At 53.0% G+C, this 19,293-nt stretch overlaps 4 protein-coding genes across 4 annotated transcripts; 3 read left to right on the forward strand and 1 right to left on the reverse strand.

Moving 5' to 3' along the window:
• The first annotated feature begins 8,609 nt into the window (after nucleotides 1–8,609).
• On the forward strand, nucleotides 8,610–11,834 carry HD553DRAFT_289591 (uncharacterized protein). The gene is made up of 9 exons (XM_046178324.1): nucleotides 8,610–8,936; nucleotides 9,090–9,199; nucleotides 9,339–9,455; nucleotides 9,612–9,677; nucleotides 9,820–9,948; nucleotides 10,064–11,027; nucleotides 11,127–11,207; nucleotides 11,286–11,346; nucleotides 11,455–11,834. Exons 1-9 carry the CDS (start codon nucleotides 8,906–8,908, stop codon nucleotides 11,576–11,578), a joined length of 1,683 nt encoding a protein of 560 aa, XP_046032960.1. The 5' UTR covers nucleotides 8,610–8,905; the 3' UTR covers nucleotides 11,579–11,834.
• A 168-nt stretch (nucleotides 11,835–12,002) lies between these two features.
• Nucleotides 12,003–14,122, forward strand: HD553DRAFT_352918 (uncharacterized protein). The gene is made up of 7 exons (XM_046183730.1): nucleotides 12,003–12,207; nucleotides 12,319–12,371; nucleotides 12,544–12,829; nucleotides 12,948–13,154; nucleotides 13,234–13,257; nucleotides 13,350–13,644; nucleotides 13,753–14,122. The coding sequence occupies exons 1-7, from the start codon at nucleotides 12,116–12,118 to the stop codon at nucleotides 13,858–13,860; spliced, it is 1,065 nt and encodes a 354-aa protein (XP_046032961.1). The 5' UTR covers nucleotides 12,003–12,115; the 3' UTR covers nucleotides 13,861–14,122.
• Nucleotides 14,123–14,496: 374 nt separating this feature from the next.
• On the reverse strand, nucleotides 14,497–16,294 carry HD553DRAFT_326776 (uncharacterized protein; the record flags this gene model as incomplete). Its single annotated transcript, XM_046181737.1, has 6 exons — nucleotides 14,497–14,950; nucleotides 15,043–15,154; nucleotides 15,289–15,592; nucleotides 15,704–15,882; nucleotides 15,957–16,092; nucleotides 16,187–16,294. The coding sequence occupies 6 exons, from the start codon at nucleotides 16,292–16,294 to the stop codon at nucleotides 14,497–14,499; spliced, it is 1,293 nt and encodes a 430-aa protein (XP_046032962.1).
• Nucleotides 16,295–16,752: 458 nt separating this feature from the next.
• On the forward strand, nucleotides 16,753–19,275 carry HD553DRAFT_277884 (X-Pro dipeptidyl-peptidase protein; the record flags this gene model as incomplete). The annotated part of the gene is made up of 11 exons (XM_046178017.1): nucleotides 16,753–16,861; nucleotides 16,928–17,213; nucleotides 17,280–17,353; nucleotides 17,430–17,561; nucleotides 17,747–18,002; nucleotides 18,075–18,124; nucleotides 18,203–18,646; nucleotides 18,715–18,747; nucleotides 18,823–19,007; nucleotides 19,068–19,126; nucleotides 19,194–19,275. The coding sequence occupies 11 exons, from the start codon at nucleotides 16,753–16,755 to the stop codon at nucleotides 19,273–19,275; spliced, it is 1,710 nt and encodes a 569-aa protein (XP_046032963.1).
• Between the last annotated feature and the right edge of the window lie 18 nt (nucleotides 19,276–19,293).

Consider the following 19,293-nt stretch of genomic DNA (forward strand, 5'->3'; position numbering starts at 1 on the left):
AATAGACGGTCGAACACACGAAGTCGCGGTTTTCTTTTGTTGACTTCGTGCGGATCCGCTGGGTGTCGCCCGATCCGGGCCGATGACCTAGATGCGCGTCGATCCCATGCTGCCGTTCGGTCACGCCCTGTGACAATGCCATCGTTGCAGAGATCAATCTCCATGGCCAAGCCCACGGGTACGCTATAAGGAAGTCGAACGTTAGTAAATACCAAGGGGTCGTTCGCAGTTTCAACTTGAAATGCACTCGCGAAGGAGAATATACCCCATCGCACGACTACATCAAACAAACGGGACTTGCCCGAAACAAAAAAACTACTACCCAGCGATGTGGCTGTGGATTCAAGATCTATGTTAGCTGCGATAAAGCTGGCCAATGGTCTGTTTCACCGCGGAGTTTGACTCACAATCATCCACCGGCCGAGACCCCTGGAGTGTTTCGACAAAATCGAAAAATGACACCAGCCGAAGCAGCTATTGTAGAAGCAGGTTGCAAGGCAAATCATCTACCTTCTGCGACCCTAGCAGAGCTTCGACACAAAGCAGCACAGGAGGGAAGAGAAACATTGGTTTCAATTAAAGAGATCTATAACGCTCGTCAAAAGTTCTATTCCAATGCAGCGAGTGGAAAAACACGCACCGACTGTAAGGCCCGGGAGCGACCCCCGACGGGGATCCCCCTGGACAGGCTGACGGGACGCAGGAATGAGGCAAGGTATGGGTAGACATCTAAATGTAATAACGGATGTAGAGCTATTACAGAGGTACTAGTTCTACATCCAAACAACAACACCGAAAAGTACCCCCGGCGGGAGTCGCATACGGGAGTCGCGTACGGCGCGTCCGACGCGTCACGTGACCGCTATAACAGGATCCCCCTCCTAGATGCGGACTCCGAACGCATCAAGCGTCGGCGTATTCCTGTCGACCGGGCTGGGGTAGATGAGGGTAGCGCTTATGGAACGCCGCAACGACTTTGTCGTCGTGGTCAAACTCGGCGGGGCTGACCCATTCGTTTGACTCGTCTCCGTACCCTTCGAATCGGACCAGGTATTGGGTCTTCTTCCCGGACCTTCCGGATCGCAACGCCTTCGAGTGTACGATCTCGGACACAACATACCCCAAGTCGCCGTTGTCGAGGACTTCGGGGGTAGGTGGCTCAACCACCTCTCTTCCTTCCAGTTCGTTGGCCCGATAGGGAATAAGCAACGACACGTGGAACACGGGGTGCACCCGTCGTAACTGCGCGGGGAGTTCCAGCCTCCTCGCCATCTTGCTCTGGCCGATGACCTCCGTGATTCGGAAGGGCCCCAGCGTCTTCATCGAGAGCTTCTGGCTGGGGCGCACCGATGTCAAGTTCTTGGTAGATAACATTACCAAGTCCCCTACGTTCTAACCCTCGTCAGGGACGGCGGTACGCTTCCGATTTGCGTACTTCGCCATATCTTTCCGCGCCTGTTCCAGCGCCTCCTTCACCGACTTATAGATCCCGTCGAGTCGGTCTCGGTACTCCCCCGCCGACTCCACCGCCTCTTCCCTAGTGCCGGGCACTGGCAGGGAGAAGGTATGTTCCCTTCCCTCGGACGCCATGAATGGCGACATCCCGATGGCAGAGTGCTTCGCGTTGTTGTACGCGAACTCCGCCATGGAGAGCAACTCCGCCCAATCGTCCTGGAGGAAGTTGACGTACGACCGCAAGTACTGCTCCAAAGTGGAGTTACTTCGCTCGGTCTGTCCGTCCGTCTCCGGGTGAAACGCCGTGGAGTAACTGTTCTCCACGTTTGCCATGCGGCACAAATCTTTCCAGAATCGCGAGGTGAACAACGTACCTCGATCCGAAATGATCTGCTTCGGGAATCCATGCAAACACACCCATCGGTCGAGGAACAGCCGCGCCAAGAATGTGGCGTCGTTATCCTTTCGACAAGCAACGAAGTGCGCTCGCTTGCTAAACCGATCGACGATCACCAGGATCGAGTTGGACCCCATAGACTCGGGCAGGTCCGTGATGTGATCCCAAGTGATCGATTCGTATGGTCCCGCCGGTACCGGTAGCGGCGCTAGCTCACCGACAGGCTTCATTCGGGGTCGCCGGTTGCGCTGACATATACTGCAGCTAGCGACGTATTCCCCGATCCACTTCGCCATCCCAGGCCAGTAGAAGTCTCTACTGGTCAGCTCCACGGTCTTGTCCCGCCCCCAATGGCCGGCGGCTTTCCCGTCATGTAGACGCTTCATCAGCTCTACCTTGATGTTCCCTGCGTTGGGAACATACACCAACCCGTTGTACAGGAGAACTCCAGTGGGGCTCAGGCTGTATCGCTCATTCGCCAAGGTCCCCGCCTTGAGCTGCGCTATGAGCTCTTTCGCCACCGGATCGTCCTGCGCCGCCGGTATCAGCGCTTTCACCATCCAATCGCCCAGTGCGGGGATGGTGCCATTCAACCGCAAAGGCGGTCGCTCAACCGGACTACACCCCTCAGAGGGTGCGTCTTCGACAGGCCGGAGCAGAGTCTCCGCTCGCTTCGGTTCTGTCTCCTCCATCAACTCTTCCCGCCGACTCAACGCGTCGGCCTTCCCGTTCTCCGTTCCCGGTTTGTACTCCAGGGTGTAGGAAATCTGGTTCAACAGCTGCGACCATCGCGCCTGCCGTTGAGACAATACCTTGTCCCTCTTGAAGTACTCCAAGTTCTTGTGGTCCGTCAGGATCCGAACGGGGTACTTGTTGTCGAGATAATGTCGCCATATCCGACTGCAATAGACGATGGCCAACAGCTCCCTGTCGTGCACATCGTAGTTCCTCTCGGCGGGCGTCAAACTCTTCGACATGAACGCTACCGGGTGGAGCTTCCCATCGTCCCCTACCTGGGACATCACCGCACCGATCGCTCCAGAGGAGGCGTCGGTCTCAAGCACCACTTGGCGCTCCTCGTTGTAGTGCGCCAATATAGGCGCCTGGGTGAAGGACTCCTTCAATTCCCGGAACGCAGCGTCAGCGGCTGCCGTCCAGGAGTACTTCACCCCTTTCTTCGTCAGGGCCGTCATTCCCTGAATCTTCTTGGAGTAGTTCTGAATGAACCTCCGATAGTAATTTGCAAATCCTAAGAAGGACTGCAGTCCCCGAATGTTCTTCGGGGGGGCCCAGTCCAAAACGGACTTGACCTTAGAGGGGTTCATACTAACCCCCGTCGGGGCAATATCGTACCCCAAGAATTCGGTAGCCACCGTATCGAACTCGCACTTCTCCGCTTTCGCATACAGGCCATTTGCCTGCAGCCTCTTCATAACCTCCTTGACCTGACCATCGTGGGTCTCCTGGTCGGAGGAGTAAATAAGTATGTCGTCGAGGTAAACGACGACGCACACATCCAAAAGGTCCTGGAAGACCTCGTTCATCCACCGCTGAAAGGTAGCGGGGGCGTTGGTCAGGCCGAACGGCATGACCAAACATTCGAACAGGCCGAAACGTGTAGTAAACGCGGTCTTCCAAATGTCTTCTTCTTTTACGCGTAGCAGGTTGTACGCGCCTCGGAGGTCCATCTTCGTGTAGACCTTCGCGCCCTTCAACCTGTCTAGCGTCTCTGAGATGAGGGGTAGGGGCGTCCTATCCTTCACCGTAATGTCGTTAAGGCGACGGTAGTCGATGCACATACGCATCTCGCCGCCTTTCTTCGGTACAAACAGTACCGGGCTCGAGCAGGGCGACTTCGACGGCCTGATGAACCCCTTCTCCAGATTCTCCTTCAACCACTTCTTTAGCTCCTCACTCTCCCGCTGGGAGTGGTTGTAGAGCTTCTGATACGTCGGCGACGTACCGGGTTTGAGTTCGATCGCGTGGTCGATCGATCGCTTCGGGGGCAGTGTATCTGCCTTCGTCTTGGAGAACGCTCCAAGATGTTCATGATACTTCTCCGGTACCATGTCCCTCAGCTTCTCCATATACTCGGGAGGGTCCAGGTCATCCTGGAACGAGTCCGTAGGTTTGACGTCCCAGTCCCACAGGTCCGGGCGCCTCGCCCGCTCGTCGTCCTCCCGGGTCATCTGCATCTGCGCGACGACCAAATCCTCCGTGATCGACCCCTTCATCTTCTTGAACGGGTCGATCCCTCGTGTCTCCACTTCTACTTCGTCCGGAGCATACACCGTCTCGGGCCTCTTGAGGCATCCCGTGCTGATGCAGACATCCCCGAACGTCACCGCGTTGGAGTCCCATTGGATATGCGGGTTGTGTCTCCGCAACCAAGGGATACCTAGTACTACCGGGTACCCACTCAAATCGGTGAGGTGGAACTTGGTCAGTTCCAGGTGCACCCCCGTACGTACCAGCGTACGAGCCTTCTGGGTGATCCTTCCTCCCTGGATCTCCCGACCATCGATCACCGTTACTACCCGCGGCGTCTCGAGGTCCGTTACGTCGAATCCATGTAGCGACGCGAATGTCCGATCCATGAACATCCCGGTCGCTCCCGAATCCAACAACATGAGTGCTTGGACCGGCACTCCTTCCGGGTAGAACACTCCTACCAACGTCAGATGGCTATCTGGACCGTTGGGTACTCCGCTTGCACCCAACTGCAAGGGGATCCGGCTACCTCCCTGTGCTCCCCCATTCGGGGTCCTTTGGTGATCCGTTATTCTGTAAGGCCCGGGAGCGACCCCCGACGGGGATCCCCCTGGACAGGCTGACGGGACGCAGGAATGAGGCAAGGTATGGGTAGACATCTAAATGTAATAACGGATGTAGAGCTATTACAGAGGTACTAGTTCTACATCCAAACAACAACACCGAAAAGTACCCCCGGCAAGAGTCGCATACGGGAGTCGCGTACGGCGCGTCCGACGCGTCACGTGACCGCTATAACACCGACGCATTGATTAAACAACTCGATTCCGCTGGAATACCTTTCGAGACCTGTTTCGGTGCAGCCAATGTGTTAACACACTTGTTTGTCACTGAACCAATGGCCATGACCCTTGCTCGACATTACGGGCAATTGTTATTTATCGATTGCACCTATAAAACAAACAAATACAACATGCCGATGCTTCACATCGTTGCAGCGACCGCGAGCAATACTACATTTACTGTGGCCTTTGCATTCATGTCTCGGGAAAGGGAGAAGGATTACATCTGGGCAATGAAGTGCTTCAAACGATTCCTAGGGAACACTCCAGTGGAAACGGTTATGACCGACGCCGAAATGGCCTTGCGCAATGCGATCGAGCAAGAATTTCCTCGCTGGAAACACATCCTATGTCTTTGGCATATACAACAAAACATCGTAAAGAACTGCAAGAAAGGTCTTCCACAGGATACGTTCATTGAATTACTTCGAGCCTGGTGGGGTGTTGTAAGACAACCAACGGAAGAGAAGTTCAAGAACGCCAAAGTCGATCTAATTCATCGGTACGGTCAAAATGGATCGAACACCCAACAAATGGTGGGGTACTTGATCATTGGATTCGAAGAGGCGGAACGCTTTGCCTTCTACGCTACTGGGCAAGCGTTCCATCTGAACTATCTAGCTACCTCGACCGGTGAATCGTTCCATCGCGCTGTCAAAAGGCAAATCAAAGGCAGTGGCGATCTCTTTGCAGCAACCAACGCGGTATTGAACCACATGGAGAGTACGCAGCTCAAGATCTTCGATATTCATGCCAATGGACCTGTTCGTAGGAACATCAGTTTGCCTGAGTGCTTTGTGCAGGTCAGTTGGAGTCGAGCAGTGTGTCGTTCCCTTGGAATCGATTTTTTGACCTGTTTCGAACAATAGCTTCACGGGAAAGTTTCAACATACGCGATCGACCTTATGCATCAATGGGGGTACCTCTTTGCAAAAGCTGTGAAGGCTAGCAACGGTCAACTAGACCCCTGCACAGGTGCATGGCAAAAATCCACTGGTCTGCCCTGCAAACATGACTTCGCGGCGTTCTTAAATGGCACTCGACGACATCCTTTACAACTCCACGAAATTCATGTTCATTGGCATATCGTTCATCGCGCGCAACTCAAGGAAACAGCGGTACAAATGGGTGTAGAGGTCCCTCGAGCTCTTCTCAGGGGTCTTGACAATGCAAACATCCCTGTACCTATTCCAATGGGAGGGATTCAGAACACCTACATCGAACGTCGACTCCCAGGTGATTTACTACTGAACGACCTCTCGGCGACGATCCTGCCACCTGTTCAACGGGTACGCGTAGGGCGGAAGCAAACAGCGCCCTCGCGCGCGGAAGCTGCCACCCTTATCAATGACGTGGCAATGGATTGGCCTGTCGCGCGTGCGGAAGCAGGTCCAACTCGTACATACGCGGCGCCCTCGCACGCGTCTATTCCATCGCAATCGACCAGTGAATTTTTGTCTGGCTACGTGCCACCGGGAGACATCATCGTACCAGTTGCTTCTAGCGGTCGCACCCAATCGGGCGGGGAAACTGTTCTCAAGAAACGCAAAGTCGTACCAGCTGCAGAGCAGCAATGCCACGTTGCTGGCAATTTGGTCATCGCAGTAATAGTGTCAAGTGCGACAAGAACAAGGAGAAGAGAGTTGCAGCAGCGCTGTGGGCGGCGACATCGACATCGACAGAGAACAATACAGTTTCGAACTCGTTTCTAGGATCGACGCAAGGTGTATAGACATAGGTCTTGTTCGATGCTTTCGGACAATGAAATACTCATTTTGAAACACTGCAATGGACGAGAACAAGGACATTCTTCAAGGCAAACCTCTTTCGAACTGAAACTCACGTCGATTTGCTTTTGTTTGGACAAAGGTATCGTTTATAATGTCGATTTCAATGGAACATCGCTTCGAAACAGCTTTTGTTCATCTATACAGCAGTCGAGAACAATGGAATAACGTCTTGGAGACATACATCTCGATAAGTACTTATATCTCTCGCAAAGGAATCACCTACTGATCGAGTACATCATTTTTCTCCTCTACATCACACAAACATAGCTCTCGCAATCGTTTTATGCCCGTCTCCCCTTCCATCGCAAGCAGTATCGATATGGCTCCCAACGCAACGTAAGTATCTTCTTATTCCAATGATTTATTCCATTGCGATCGATCATCTGACTTTTCCGTTGGTTTGAATAGCCCTCTCTACACCCCCTTCGACGTCCCCAACGTTCTCGAGTTGGACGGGACCCTCGCTGTCCCGCAATGCACCATTTGGCCGGGCCGATACCAGAATTTCCAGCAGTGGTGCGACGACTGGAACAACGAGATCAACGCCGACTCCGATCTCGACAACGCACAGGGCCCGACCAAACGTCAGCCCAAATCGCCCGGTAAAAAGGGCAAGAACAAGGAAGTCCCCAAGTTTAGGGCTTCCGACAAAGCATACCGATGCTCCACTGGAGCGTACATCACCAGGATTGAGAAGCCCGGTCCTCAAGCTAAGGACGACAAGAGGAGTAAGCTTGCAGTGGTCTAGTTCGTTGTTCGATTGCATTGGTTTAGATCGTTGATCGATTTCATTGCGCGCGTTCTTTGCTTAGTTCACAAGGATCTTCTCGACGAACTCTCCCTCCCGATCCTCCCCGTCCAGTCCCCCGCCACCCTCTCCGCCATGAACACTCCCATGGCTTCCGGTCGTAAGGATGCACCCGGGATCGACGCTGCATTGGTAAGTTCCATTGCTCGACTTCAACGATCTATTCCATTGATCGATTCCACTGAACTGACGCGTTGTTGTTTGCCACGTCATCAGGCCAAATATCGAGGAGGATGGCGACTCGCGTGCGACACCTGCCTCGCCCTTTACATCCCCGAAGTCTACACCGGTCCCAGTCAAACGATCCCCGTTGCGAAGATGAAGGCCCTCGGACTCAACAAGAACTATCTTACATTGGTCAAGTTAGTTGAGTACGGGCCTTTTATCATTTGCCGCGGGTGTATCGGGGTGACCAAGGGCAAGGGGATGTTGCCGAGTTGTGGTCCTTGTCGTGTGGTCGGCGAAAAATGCAAGAAGGTCGATCCCGCCAACGCTATCCGAATGGATGACCCAACGGTCCATCACATCGATCGAGCCCGCCGGGCCCTTACTATCATTCGGGACCAAGGGCAAATGCAACAGCCCGATCGCATTAGGATCGCCCAATACGGACTCGACTGTTTGCGCGACGAGATTTGTCACGGGTTGGAGAATTCCCCCGATAAACATACTAAGGTCTCGATCGATGCGATTGTTGCTGGGTTTGACGAGTCGGAATAGTTCTTTGTTGTATTCCATTGGTTTTGATTTTTTGTACTTAAACATTGCTACGTTATAATACGATCGTCCTTATGCAACAATTCACCGACTTTAATTCATCTGACAACTTCACCGATCGAATCCAACGGAACACAGTCGTGCGATGATACCATGCGATATTTCACTGTATTGTACCTTGGCGTAAAGCCATTGTCACACACTCCCGAGCTATTTGAAATGTAAAGTCGATTGCCGCCATAGTAGTAAAAGTTACCGCCACCAGATGAATTCTTACATCCGGAGTAACATGACGGCATTTATTATGTCATCGCCTCACTGCCGTAAAGCTTCGGACCGGTTTCATCGGCGTTGACCGATTTTTTCGGCCGAACTGTGATTGCGATTCCCCGATTGCAGCTTTCTCCCCTGCTCCCTGACTCGAGCTCGACCTATCGATCCTTGCTCGTATCGTAATGTCATGCAACTTGTAAGACCATAGTACCATAGTACAGCTTCACATCAAGGAACGACACATCTCCTGCCTCGTGACAATATACTCGGATTCGGGCTACATGCTTCAACCCAGCAACTCCACCTTATAATAGTTGACCTGTGGAACCGAATACCGATCTCGATCGCCCCGACACGATCCGTATAAGTACTAGGATACCGTCATAATACATAGTGAATAATTCTAAGGACGATGGGGAATGTGGGCAATTACATCTATTCCGGTCAGTCCCGGTCTCAACCTCTATCCACTCATGCAATCATTCCACTCGATCGGCTCACAATCGCAACATGACTCTTTTCCTGTGACCGTGACTCTGACCATCCTATGATTCATTGACGACCGCAAATACGATGACCAATTTGGCTGGACGCAGGTTTCATCCCGCTCGTCAAGACGGCCATGACCATCCTCGCCGGATTCACACTCACGAAAAAAGGACTCTTCCCCCCCGCCGCATCGAGGGGAGCGAGTCATTTGTCCATGGTACGCTTATCTCCCATCCGTATGATATCGGAATCCGAGTTTTGATTCGTCATGCTAATCTAATCCTGCCACGCATCATATCGTTTCATTTCGGTTTTTTTCTTTTCTTTTCAAAACTTTCCTTTTTTGGGATTTGCAGACGATCGGCCTCCCCTGCCTCCTCTTCGCATCCGTCGTCCCAGCGTTTAACAGCGACAACATCAAATTCCTAGGCCCGCTCTGTTTGAGCGCGATCGTCTACCAGTTTTCCGGGTTGGTAAGTTCAAGTCGGCGTCCAACTTCCTCTTCTCATGAGTTCCCTTTCAAGTCGAGTGGAGTGGATTTCGATGCATATGCTGATCAGCTATTTTGTTACATCATATCTTAATCAAACGCGATGGGTTGCGAATGTTATACTGTACTACAACTGTAGATCCTAGGACTGATCATCCGGGAGTTGTTCTACGTACCGGCGGATTTTAGGTATGGCATCATCATCGTAAGTCCCTCCCCACTCCTCATTTCCTGCTTTATCGCCCATACAACCAGACCCGATTCGGACATCGAAATCGAGATCGAAATTCAAATTGAGATTGAAGCTGACAAGAATAATGGTGTGGGACATTCTCCTTGCATTACAGGCCTCGACGTTTAGCAACTGGGGAAACCTACCGACCGCCGTCGTACAGACGATCGCCACGCAAGACCCGTTTGACCCTAAGAGGGATCCGACGTTAGGTGTGGCTTACGTGAGCGTGTTCATGTTGATCGTGAGTCCAGCCCAGCCTATCTCATGATACGCCGAAGAGTCTCGCTATAGCTATTTCGTGAAGCTGATACCGGCCCTTGACAAACCTTGACGACGATGGCGGTGACAACTCGTAGTACTCGCTCTCGTTCTTCGGCCTGGGGACGTGCAAGATCTGCGCATGGGATTTCCGACCGAGGCCGGAGGGCGAGATCAACGTCAGCCGGCGCGTCAAGTGGGCAGAGAGACGGGCTGCTCTTGCAGGGATTTGGAGGGGGATGAGGGAGACGCATCATCGGCCGGGTTGGGGTGGCAAGAGCAAGAGGGACGTGGACTCCAATCAGAAGGCCGGTATGGAACCGGAACAAGAGTATGAGCCGGATATGGATATCGAGAAGAAGGGGGTGGATTCGGACGTCGAAAAAGGATATCTCGGGACGACAATGACAACGACAACGACGGGAAACGCTATCGAGCCTACTCTTTCCAGGTACAGGTCTCACCAAGAGATCATCGCCGAGGCTTACCACGATGGGATCTCGCTGGCCCCCGTGCGGTCAACCGTATCGCATACGACGGGGAACGGGCCTCGGAATCGGCTCGGTGGGGAGATCAACCAGAAGGACAGGGAAAAGGACGTCATCGAGGAAGAAAGGGAGAAACGACAGCTTGACGCGGTGGTCTACGATAATACCCCCGAGCCGCACCGTCACCCTCACAAGAAGGAAGACGAAGGGGACGACGATGAACAAGACTCGGTAACCACCCCTCGAATACCTCTCTGGCGACGCATCCTCACCGGCGTCATCGGCATCCTCAACCCAGTCAGCATCTCCCTCTTCTTCGCCCTCCCCATCGCCCTGATCTCCCCTCTCAAAGCGCTCTTCGTCGTCGTCGACAACTGGACGGGCACGAGGATACCCAACGGACCGGATGGGAAACCTCCTCTGGCGTTCGTACTGGACACGGCGGCTTTTATCGGGGCGATATGTATTCCCGTCGGGTTGATGTTGTTGGGAGCGAGTTTCGCTAGGTTGAAGGTGCCCAGGAGTTGGGGGACTTTGCCGATCGCGGCGATCATGGCGTTGATGGTGTCCAAGAGTGAGTCCGTTTTCGGCGTCAAATCTGGATCTGGATTTCGAGATCGTCAAGTCGACGTGAAGGCTGATCTTTGAGATGTTACGACGATAATCGTGATAGTGATCATCGTCCCTTGCATCGGCGTAGGGATGACACAGGGTCTATCACAACATACGAATCTATACCCGCCGGATCAGAAGAGTGAGTCAAGTCCGAGCATACTGTTCAAAGAGAAAGTACGAGATGGGAGATTGCTAACGTCTTGCCGATCCGTTGCAGTCCTCAAGTTCGTGGCCATGTTGCTCTCTGGCACTCCGGCTGCGGTAAACCAGCTCGTCATGTGAGTTCTCGCCGAACTTTACCTCTCTCCGGCTCGAGGTCAAAGGCGCTGCAGAGTTTATATTCAGGCTAGATCAAATGGACTGACCGCACCTTATCGTTCGAACAGCACGCAAATCTACTCGCCAGACGGATCAGCGGATACGCTCAGCATGTTCCTGATCGTGCAATACGTATTCATGTTGGTCGCCTCGGCTGCGCTGGCGGCTGTCGGGTTGGCTTTCGTCAACTAGGACTAGAAGATTGGAATTAGGACTAGGAAAAACAGGGACTAGGGATTTTCTGTGAAGGAGGTCAAGGAGATCAAGATCATGGACAGGTGATATACTGATATTGTATTGTTTCGATTCGGAATTGTATCAGTAGTAAGGTTGTGTGGCCTCAACTAGCGATTAGTTGATCAGTCAGCTCTTGGAACAGTCGAGATCGTTGTAGTATTATGGGTAGGTCTGACTCAAACACATGCGAAAAGACACATTGGACGCTGGCCAGATTGGACCCTGGTCAAGAGCTCTCAAGGTCGAGTGGGTGTATGCGAGTGATGATCACGTGATCATGACGTCACCCATGACGAGTTGCTGACGTCAGCACTTCGCCCCCTACCTCTGCCGTCATCCCATCGGGATTCGACATCGAGGGCATCGAGCATCACTGCAACCTCGATCACATCGTCTTTACTTTGACGATCCCTACATCTGTACATTCTGCCTTTATCTCTATCTACGATTCACCCAACGAAATATCGAAATTCACACTTCACTCTAGCAATCATGACCGGACTCACAGGAATGTTCTCCGAACGATACACCTTTGACGACATTCCCGATCAGACGGGCAAGGTCGCCCTCGTCACCGGTGGAAGGTGGGTCGTCGGTTTTGGCTGTTGTCGTTTATATGTTCTCCTTGCTTACGATCTTATCTTATGTGTGATTCGATTCTATGATGTGACGTTCATGATCTGTCAACCGTGTAGCGCTGGGATCGGTGCTCAGATCGTTCTGGGATTGGCTCTGAACGGGGCGGAAGGTGAGCGGCCACGAACCCCCTTCATTACGATCGAGTCGATACTCACCGATGATACCTTCCCATGTTCTACTTGTCGTATCATCTCTCGTTACGAACCCCCCACCGATTACTTCACGTCGGGCTTCAACCCTCTCATCATACCGTCAATCCGCCTCCGGTGCCACACCCACAGTCCACTTCATCTCGACCACCCCCGCACACGGCGAAGAGACCGAATCCCACACCAAATCCGCTCTAACCTCCGCCTCGACCTCTTCGCACGCCTACGCTCAGAGGGCCGCCAAGGGGAAAGTCATCTACCACCAGCTTGACCTGGGGGACCTCTCCGCCGTCAAGGCTTTCGGGGAAGGGTTCCCGGAGACGATTGGCGGGAAGGAGAAGGGGTTGGATCTGGTCGTTTGTAATGCCGGGATTGGGGTTGCGGAGTATGCGAAGACGAAGGATGGGTTGGCTTGTCAGTAAGTCGGCTCGGGAGGGTTATGGTCGAGATCTGGTTGTTGCTTACACTGAAACGAATACCACACCGTTGCACATTCATTTTGTTGACAACAACCACAAACTCGATCGCGACCCCAGCTTCGGCGTCAACCACATCTCCCACATGCTCCTCATCCACACCCTCCTCCCCCTACTAGACTCGACCTCCCAATTACCTAGGAACGCGGGAAAGAAGGGAGCGGTACGGGTCGTCATGCAGGCTAGTCAGCAGCATAAGCTTTGCCCGTCGGACGTCAAGTTTGAGAGCTTTGAGGAGTGTCAGAAGGATATCGGAGGGAATGGCAAGTGAGTATTGGGTCGCGTTTGTACGGGGTGTTGGGGAAGGAGGCTTCGAGACGCTGACCTAATTTGGAGCGGTGTGTAGCTACGCGAGGTCCAAGTTGATGAAGTGAGTCCCGCACCTTGCCTTCTCAGTACTGCCTGCTCAGTCATCGCTCAATGCTGACCCGCTATTGACCTTCCTCCGGCTTTGTCTCTTAGCATCCTCTACGCCAAAGAACTCTCCATCCGCAAACTCATCCCTTCGCCCATCTCCAACCGCATCCTCACCATCTCCGTCCACCCAGGCGCAGTCGCCACCGACCAAGAAAAGGCAGCTCAAGAGCCTTATGGATTGCTAGGTACCGCGTTGGTGGCGGCCTCGAGGGTGTTCTTCATGTCCCCCGAACAGGGGTCCGAGAGCGCGCTTTGGGCGGCGACGAGTGGGAAGGTCGAGGGTGACGAGGCGGTGGTCCAAAAGTATCAGGGAGCGTATCTGACTCAGCCTAACGATTCGGTGAGTCGAGTCGACGTCTGATTTGGCTATAGCGTTTTGGGAATTGCGAGTGTCGTGTGACAATACGGCTGACACGGCGTTTCTTTACTGTGCGTATTATTATTGCAGCTGGGCAACGAGACGAACCAGGCCAAGGATATGGAGCTGGCCAAGAGGTTGTGGGATATCAGCGTCAACGTCATCAAGGACAAGGTCGGGGTCGTCATCGACTACTAGGCGTCTCTGTCCGGTGTCTCCCCACACCCCATATTCTATATCGACGGCCACCATTGATATGCTACGATCACAAGCGCCTCATCGTGTATGCTCGTCCCTTTTCTCGCTCTAGGCTCTCAACTGTAGTGGCTCGTCTCGTCGTCTTGAAAACAAATGTGTAGCGAATATCGTAAAACAACTTTATGATACCCATTTACGATCACAGCGAATACAGTCTCCATGATGGTGATTGGGGAACAATTGGGGCTCGCTAAACTTGGCAGGTAGTTGATCTTATCGGTGATCGGTGTAGTATGAACGATGGGGTCGATCGTGGTCCGGTATAAATGAGCGGGTGAGTACGCCATCGGCTGTCCTGAGACTTGTCGTCTCCCATAGATCGTGCCCCCTCATCAAAGGAACCTCATCACTCTGATCTCTGATCTATCGATACATCGATTATCAAGGGCTCAGACTAGAAGACTCAAACACCTTATACCGTAGTTATCCGTACCAGTTAAGCAACTTCAATGCGATGCGAATGTTATCATAGCAGGTCGAATCCAGGCGAAACTCCGCGAACGCAAAGGACGGCAGGAAATCTCGTATCAAGAAACAAGAATGTACAATCAAAGCTCCTCGATCAAGCATAAAGCATCAAGCCAACCAATCCTTCCGCTCAGCCTCCCATCGTTCGGCACCCCAATACCCCCAAGTATACTCTTGTTGCTTCATCGGGTTCAGAGGAGGAGCCTCTTCTCCGTTTGCCAGCGAGAGGCCTTTACGCCTCATCTCCCCCAGACCTCCCGCACGAGATAATTGTTGGATATAAGTCGCCCGTTTGTACCGGATGGAGAAGACTCTTTGTAGAGCAGCGTTGACTTCTTCAAACGAAGGTGGTGAAGAAGCGGAGGAGGAAGATGACGAGGTGGTCAAGGAACGGAGGACGTAACCCAAGGCTTCGGCATCTTCGAACGCTTGAGAGGCTCCTTGACCTTGGTGCGGTAACATCGCATGAGCACCGTCCCCGACGAGGATACACCGTCCGTTCACCCATCTGTCTAGGGGTTCTTGGTCCCGAAGTTGCCAGAGACCGATATCTTCGGCTTGTCTGTGAATATCGCGCCCAGGCCGTCCTGCCATGTCAGCCGACGGATCAATGGAATGACAAGCATCGCAACGACGAATTAGGGGAGGACTTACGACAAAAGTTCTTGCCAGACCGGATCGAACGTCTCGTATGATTTCACCAGGGAATCGACGTCCCCCTTGGCCGTCCATTTCTCCTCGCTGATCTCGTTGAGCTCGGAGTCGGCTGCCAGAACCGGATATAACGTCCCAGCAAGACCGTATTAGCATCAAGACATCACCGTCAACATGATTCTCAAGCTGATGATACGCCGGCTCTGGAGGGTGTGGGGGGGGGACGAAACGAGAATCGAAACTCACGCAAGCAACAAACAAAGTTCAACAAGCTCCCATCCCGACAAGGATAACAGATGATCCTCCTCTCGCCCCCATCTACGACCGTAATCCTCCCCTCGAGCAAGCCCAAGGCTTTCAACCGCTCATTGCTCTCGATCTTGTGTGAAGGGACCAAGGTCCGGTAGGCGGAATGTCCTGAAGGAGCAGAGTTGTAGGATGCAGAGATGGTCTTGGCTCGGACGACGGACTTTATGCCGTCAGAGCCGATGATGATGTCTCCTTCGACCGTTTGACCGGAAGCGAGGGTGACGAGGCCGGTAGAGGTGTCCTGCACATAGCATCATCCCCAAGATCAAGATCATATCGTATCATATTCGTGAGCGTGTAGGGACGTGGAGATGAAGCAAGCCGGATGGAGTTGTCGATCGACAACACTCACCAGATCCACCACTCGCGCATTGAGTCGGATCTCGCACGGCTTCCCCAGACCTTTCTCGGTCGTTGCCAATCTCCAAAGTTCCTTTTGAACGTCGGCTCGGTGGTTCAAGGTCCATTCGCAGCCTTCGTCCTTGAGGGGGTCGAAGTGGGCGTCGATGAGGATTTTGGCTTCCGGGGACCCTATACGTTCGTTCGAGCAAAAGCGAGTTTTTTTGAGCGGTGATGGGAGTGAACGTGGAAACATGTGCACTTACAGCATCGATACGCTTTACAAGGTACCGAGCCGTACTTGAGGAGATCCCCGCCGAGATTCTTGATCACCCTATAAGCGTTCGGGGCGAGGTGGACGGCCGCTCCGATCTCCCCGAGTTCAGCGGCGCTTTCCAGAATCTATTCAATGGGATCCAAGAGCAGCATCGTCAGTGTGCCGTATTGATTGCAAGAAGAGTGGCGAGAGACGGATGGAGCCAGGTTGTGGACTCACGGTAACATCAGCATACTCGCGCATGGCAGCTCCCGTGGCTAGACCACAGAGGCCCGCGCCGACGATCGTCACTCGCAGTCGCTGGTTCGAGGTCGTATCGACGGTCATTGTTTTCTCTTGCTCGCTGTGATTCGTTTTTCGATTCGATGTTGGTTGGATGAAGAAGAGGAGAAAGGAAAAAGACAGGTAGGTTCAGCGATCAGACTTTATCGAGTCCGACCGACCACACGATCGATAGCGAAAGGCTTGAAACGCCGAAGCTCCCGCGCCGGCGCCCGCGCGCAACATCGGACGTCTGTTTTGAATGGATGTTCGATTCCCATAGGCTAATTTGGGCCAGGATGGTCTCCTCAAACGAGGACGATTATAGGGGTGAGCTGGTCAAGGCCCAGGTCTCACTGTCTTGATACTTCAACGTCAAGTTGTCGCAAATTCTGCAAGAAGAAAGAAACTCTGCACCGCGCCTGCTAGTGATCGACGGACAAGCCAAGCGAATCAAGATGAACGATCTTCCCATGCCGACGCCCGGAGCGAACGCTCTGCATTCGCGAGAAGAGACCGAGACCATGATCTTCGACAAGAATATCGACATTCCACTTCGAGATGGGTTGGGCTTGTTGAGAGGAAACCTTTACCGACCGATCGCGCCTGGCCGCTACCCCGTCTTGGTCACGTGTGAGTTCCTCTGATTGGGCTCGGGAGCCTTGACATGATCTGACCTCGCTGTGTCTGTTTCCTTAGATGGACCTTATGGTAAAGACCTTCCCTACTCCGATTTCAACGCCCATTCGTTTGGAGAGATCCCTGAGGAGCAAAAGTCCAAGTACTCGGCTTGGGAAGTCCCAGAACCCACTTACTGGACTCGACACGGATACGCCGTTTTGCGCGTCGACGAGCGTGGTATCGGGAGCTCTTTCGGTTTCCTGGACACCATGTCGGATCAGACCAGCTCTGACTTTGCAGAAGTCATCGAATGGGCTGCCGACCAACCCTGGTCGTCCGGCAAAATCGGCCTTTTGGGAATCTCGTGAGCTTGGCAGGTCAAATCAACCGGTTTCACCATTTAATTATGGTCCCTCTCTTTGCCAACCAGATACTACGGCGGAAGTCAGTGGCGGGTCGCAGCGCGCAAGCCCAAAGGACTTGCCTGTATCATCCCCTGGGAGGGTACGTCAATAGACTCGTCAATCCGTTTCAGCGCTTGTGAGTTGACCTTTTCACGAAAACCCTCTTCGTCTTTCAGGTATGACCGACTACTATCGAGACCGGGTCAGGCATGGAGGCATCTACTCGAACAAGTTCGTCTCGTTCTGGTGGAACAACCAAGTCAGGCCGATGCAATATGGCAACCCAGAGAAGCAATCGAGGCAGTTTGGTAGGTCCCGTTCTTCGAACTCCTCTTGACGTTCGGGTCTCATATACTTCGTCATCTGCTAACCTGGCGACTGCATGACAGGCCCTACGATCAAAGGCCCACCTGTCGGTAGGTTCTTGTTTTCGAATTTTGGGCTATCAAACTGCCTCAGGAGTCGCTAAACTGACACGCATTCCCCTTTTTAGGTCCTGACTGCGCTGAAGGCGCTCGCACCGCCGACCAACTCGTCGAGCGCAGACGCGATCAGACCATCGATAACCGAGACCATCGTTACCTGGACGAGCAGTATCACGATAGCCGAGTTTACCAGCTCAGCGATATCGAAGTGCCCGTTTTAAGTGTGGCGAATCTTGGCGGCATCATGTTGCACCTACGGGGCAACGTTGTGGGATATCTCGAAGCAGGCACCCCCAACAAATGGCTCTATTTCATCTCAGGGCGGTAAGTCGATGTAACGCCTGGCTCGTCAAAGAGCCTGATCCAGCAGCTGAGACAGAGAACGATCCCTCACAGACACGATCTACCTTTCTACCTTCCGCATTACGTGGAACTACAAAAGTCTTGTTAGTAGACGAGCGTTTCGCTTCTCGATCCGATGGATAGTCATCTAATCGACCACTCTCCTATTCCTCGATTGGCAGTCTTGGATGCCTGGTTACAAGACAAGGATAATAGGGGATGGAAACTCGGTCCGAATGTCAAGGTGCCCGCCGTCTCTGTGCTTGAGAGGCGAGGTAATCCCGGTCACAACTCGAACGAGGCGGAAGCTACCTATACAAGTCGTGGGGAAGCCGAATGGCCCCTGGCACGAACTCGATACACCAAGTTTCACTTGCAACCGGATCTCACCTTGTCTGAGACTTCGTCTACCGAAAGCAAGACGTTCCCTCTGGAAGCGCTTGGGAAATCCGAACCGCTGCAGTTCGAAGTTACGTTCGACAAGGAGACCGAAATAGCTGGACATCCTTTGATGTCGCTGGCGTACAGCGTCGAGCGCAGGGAAGACGGCACCCATCCCAAGGATATCGACGTGTTCGTCACTCTCAGACATATCGATCCACAAGGGCAAGAAGTCTTCTACACGGGTAGGACGAAACTTGTATTGCGACGGAGTTGATCCGCTGACGGTTCGTCATATATGGTCTTCGCTCAGGTACTGCGGGCGATCCTGTGCCACTTTGCAAAGGTGAGCATATCCGACCGACTGATAATCATCAGTTCAAGGTGTCAATTTTTTTGAATTTTATTTTGCTATTTTCAGGATGGCTTCGAGCCTCTGTACGCAAGATCAACGAACAGTCCCCGAGGCACCGAGACTGGCTGCCTCATCGAGATTACCTGTCTACCGAAGTAGACTACCTCAAGCCGGACGTCGTGTACGTCCTCGTCGTCGAGATCTGGCCGACCGCTTGCATCGTCGCGCCCGGGGGCAAGATCATCGCCGAAGTGAGTGTAATTTTTTATGAATCAGACTCGGAGACGTTCTTATCTCGTTTCAATCCGTAGGTTGCCACCGGTGACACTCAAGGTGGGGGTATCTTCCTGCACAACGATCCCGTAGACAGGTAAGGAAATAAGATCGGGTCACAAGAGTTTCTCTGGCGAACCTGCTGACAATGTCGTGTTCCGCAGGAACGAGCAAGATTTCGGCGGAGTAAACGTTTTGCACGTGGGAGACCGATACAATAGCTATTTGGTGCTTCCTCTTGTCTAAAACCTTTTATTCGACCAT

Source organism: Filobasidium floriforme, assembly GCF_021052385.1.
Source record: "Filobasidium floriforme strain CBS 6241 chromosome Unknown HD553scaffold_27, whole genome shotgun sequence".
NCBI classification, from domain to species: Eukaryota; Fungi; Basidiomycota; class Tremellomycetes; order Filobasidiales; family Filobasidiaceae; genus Filobasidium; species Filobasidium floriforme.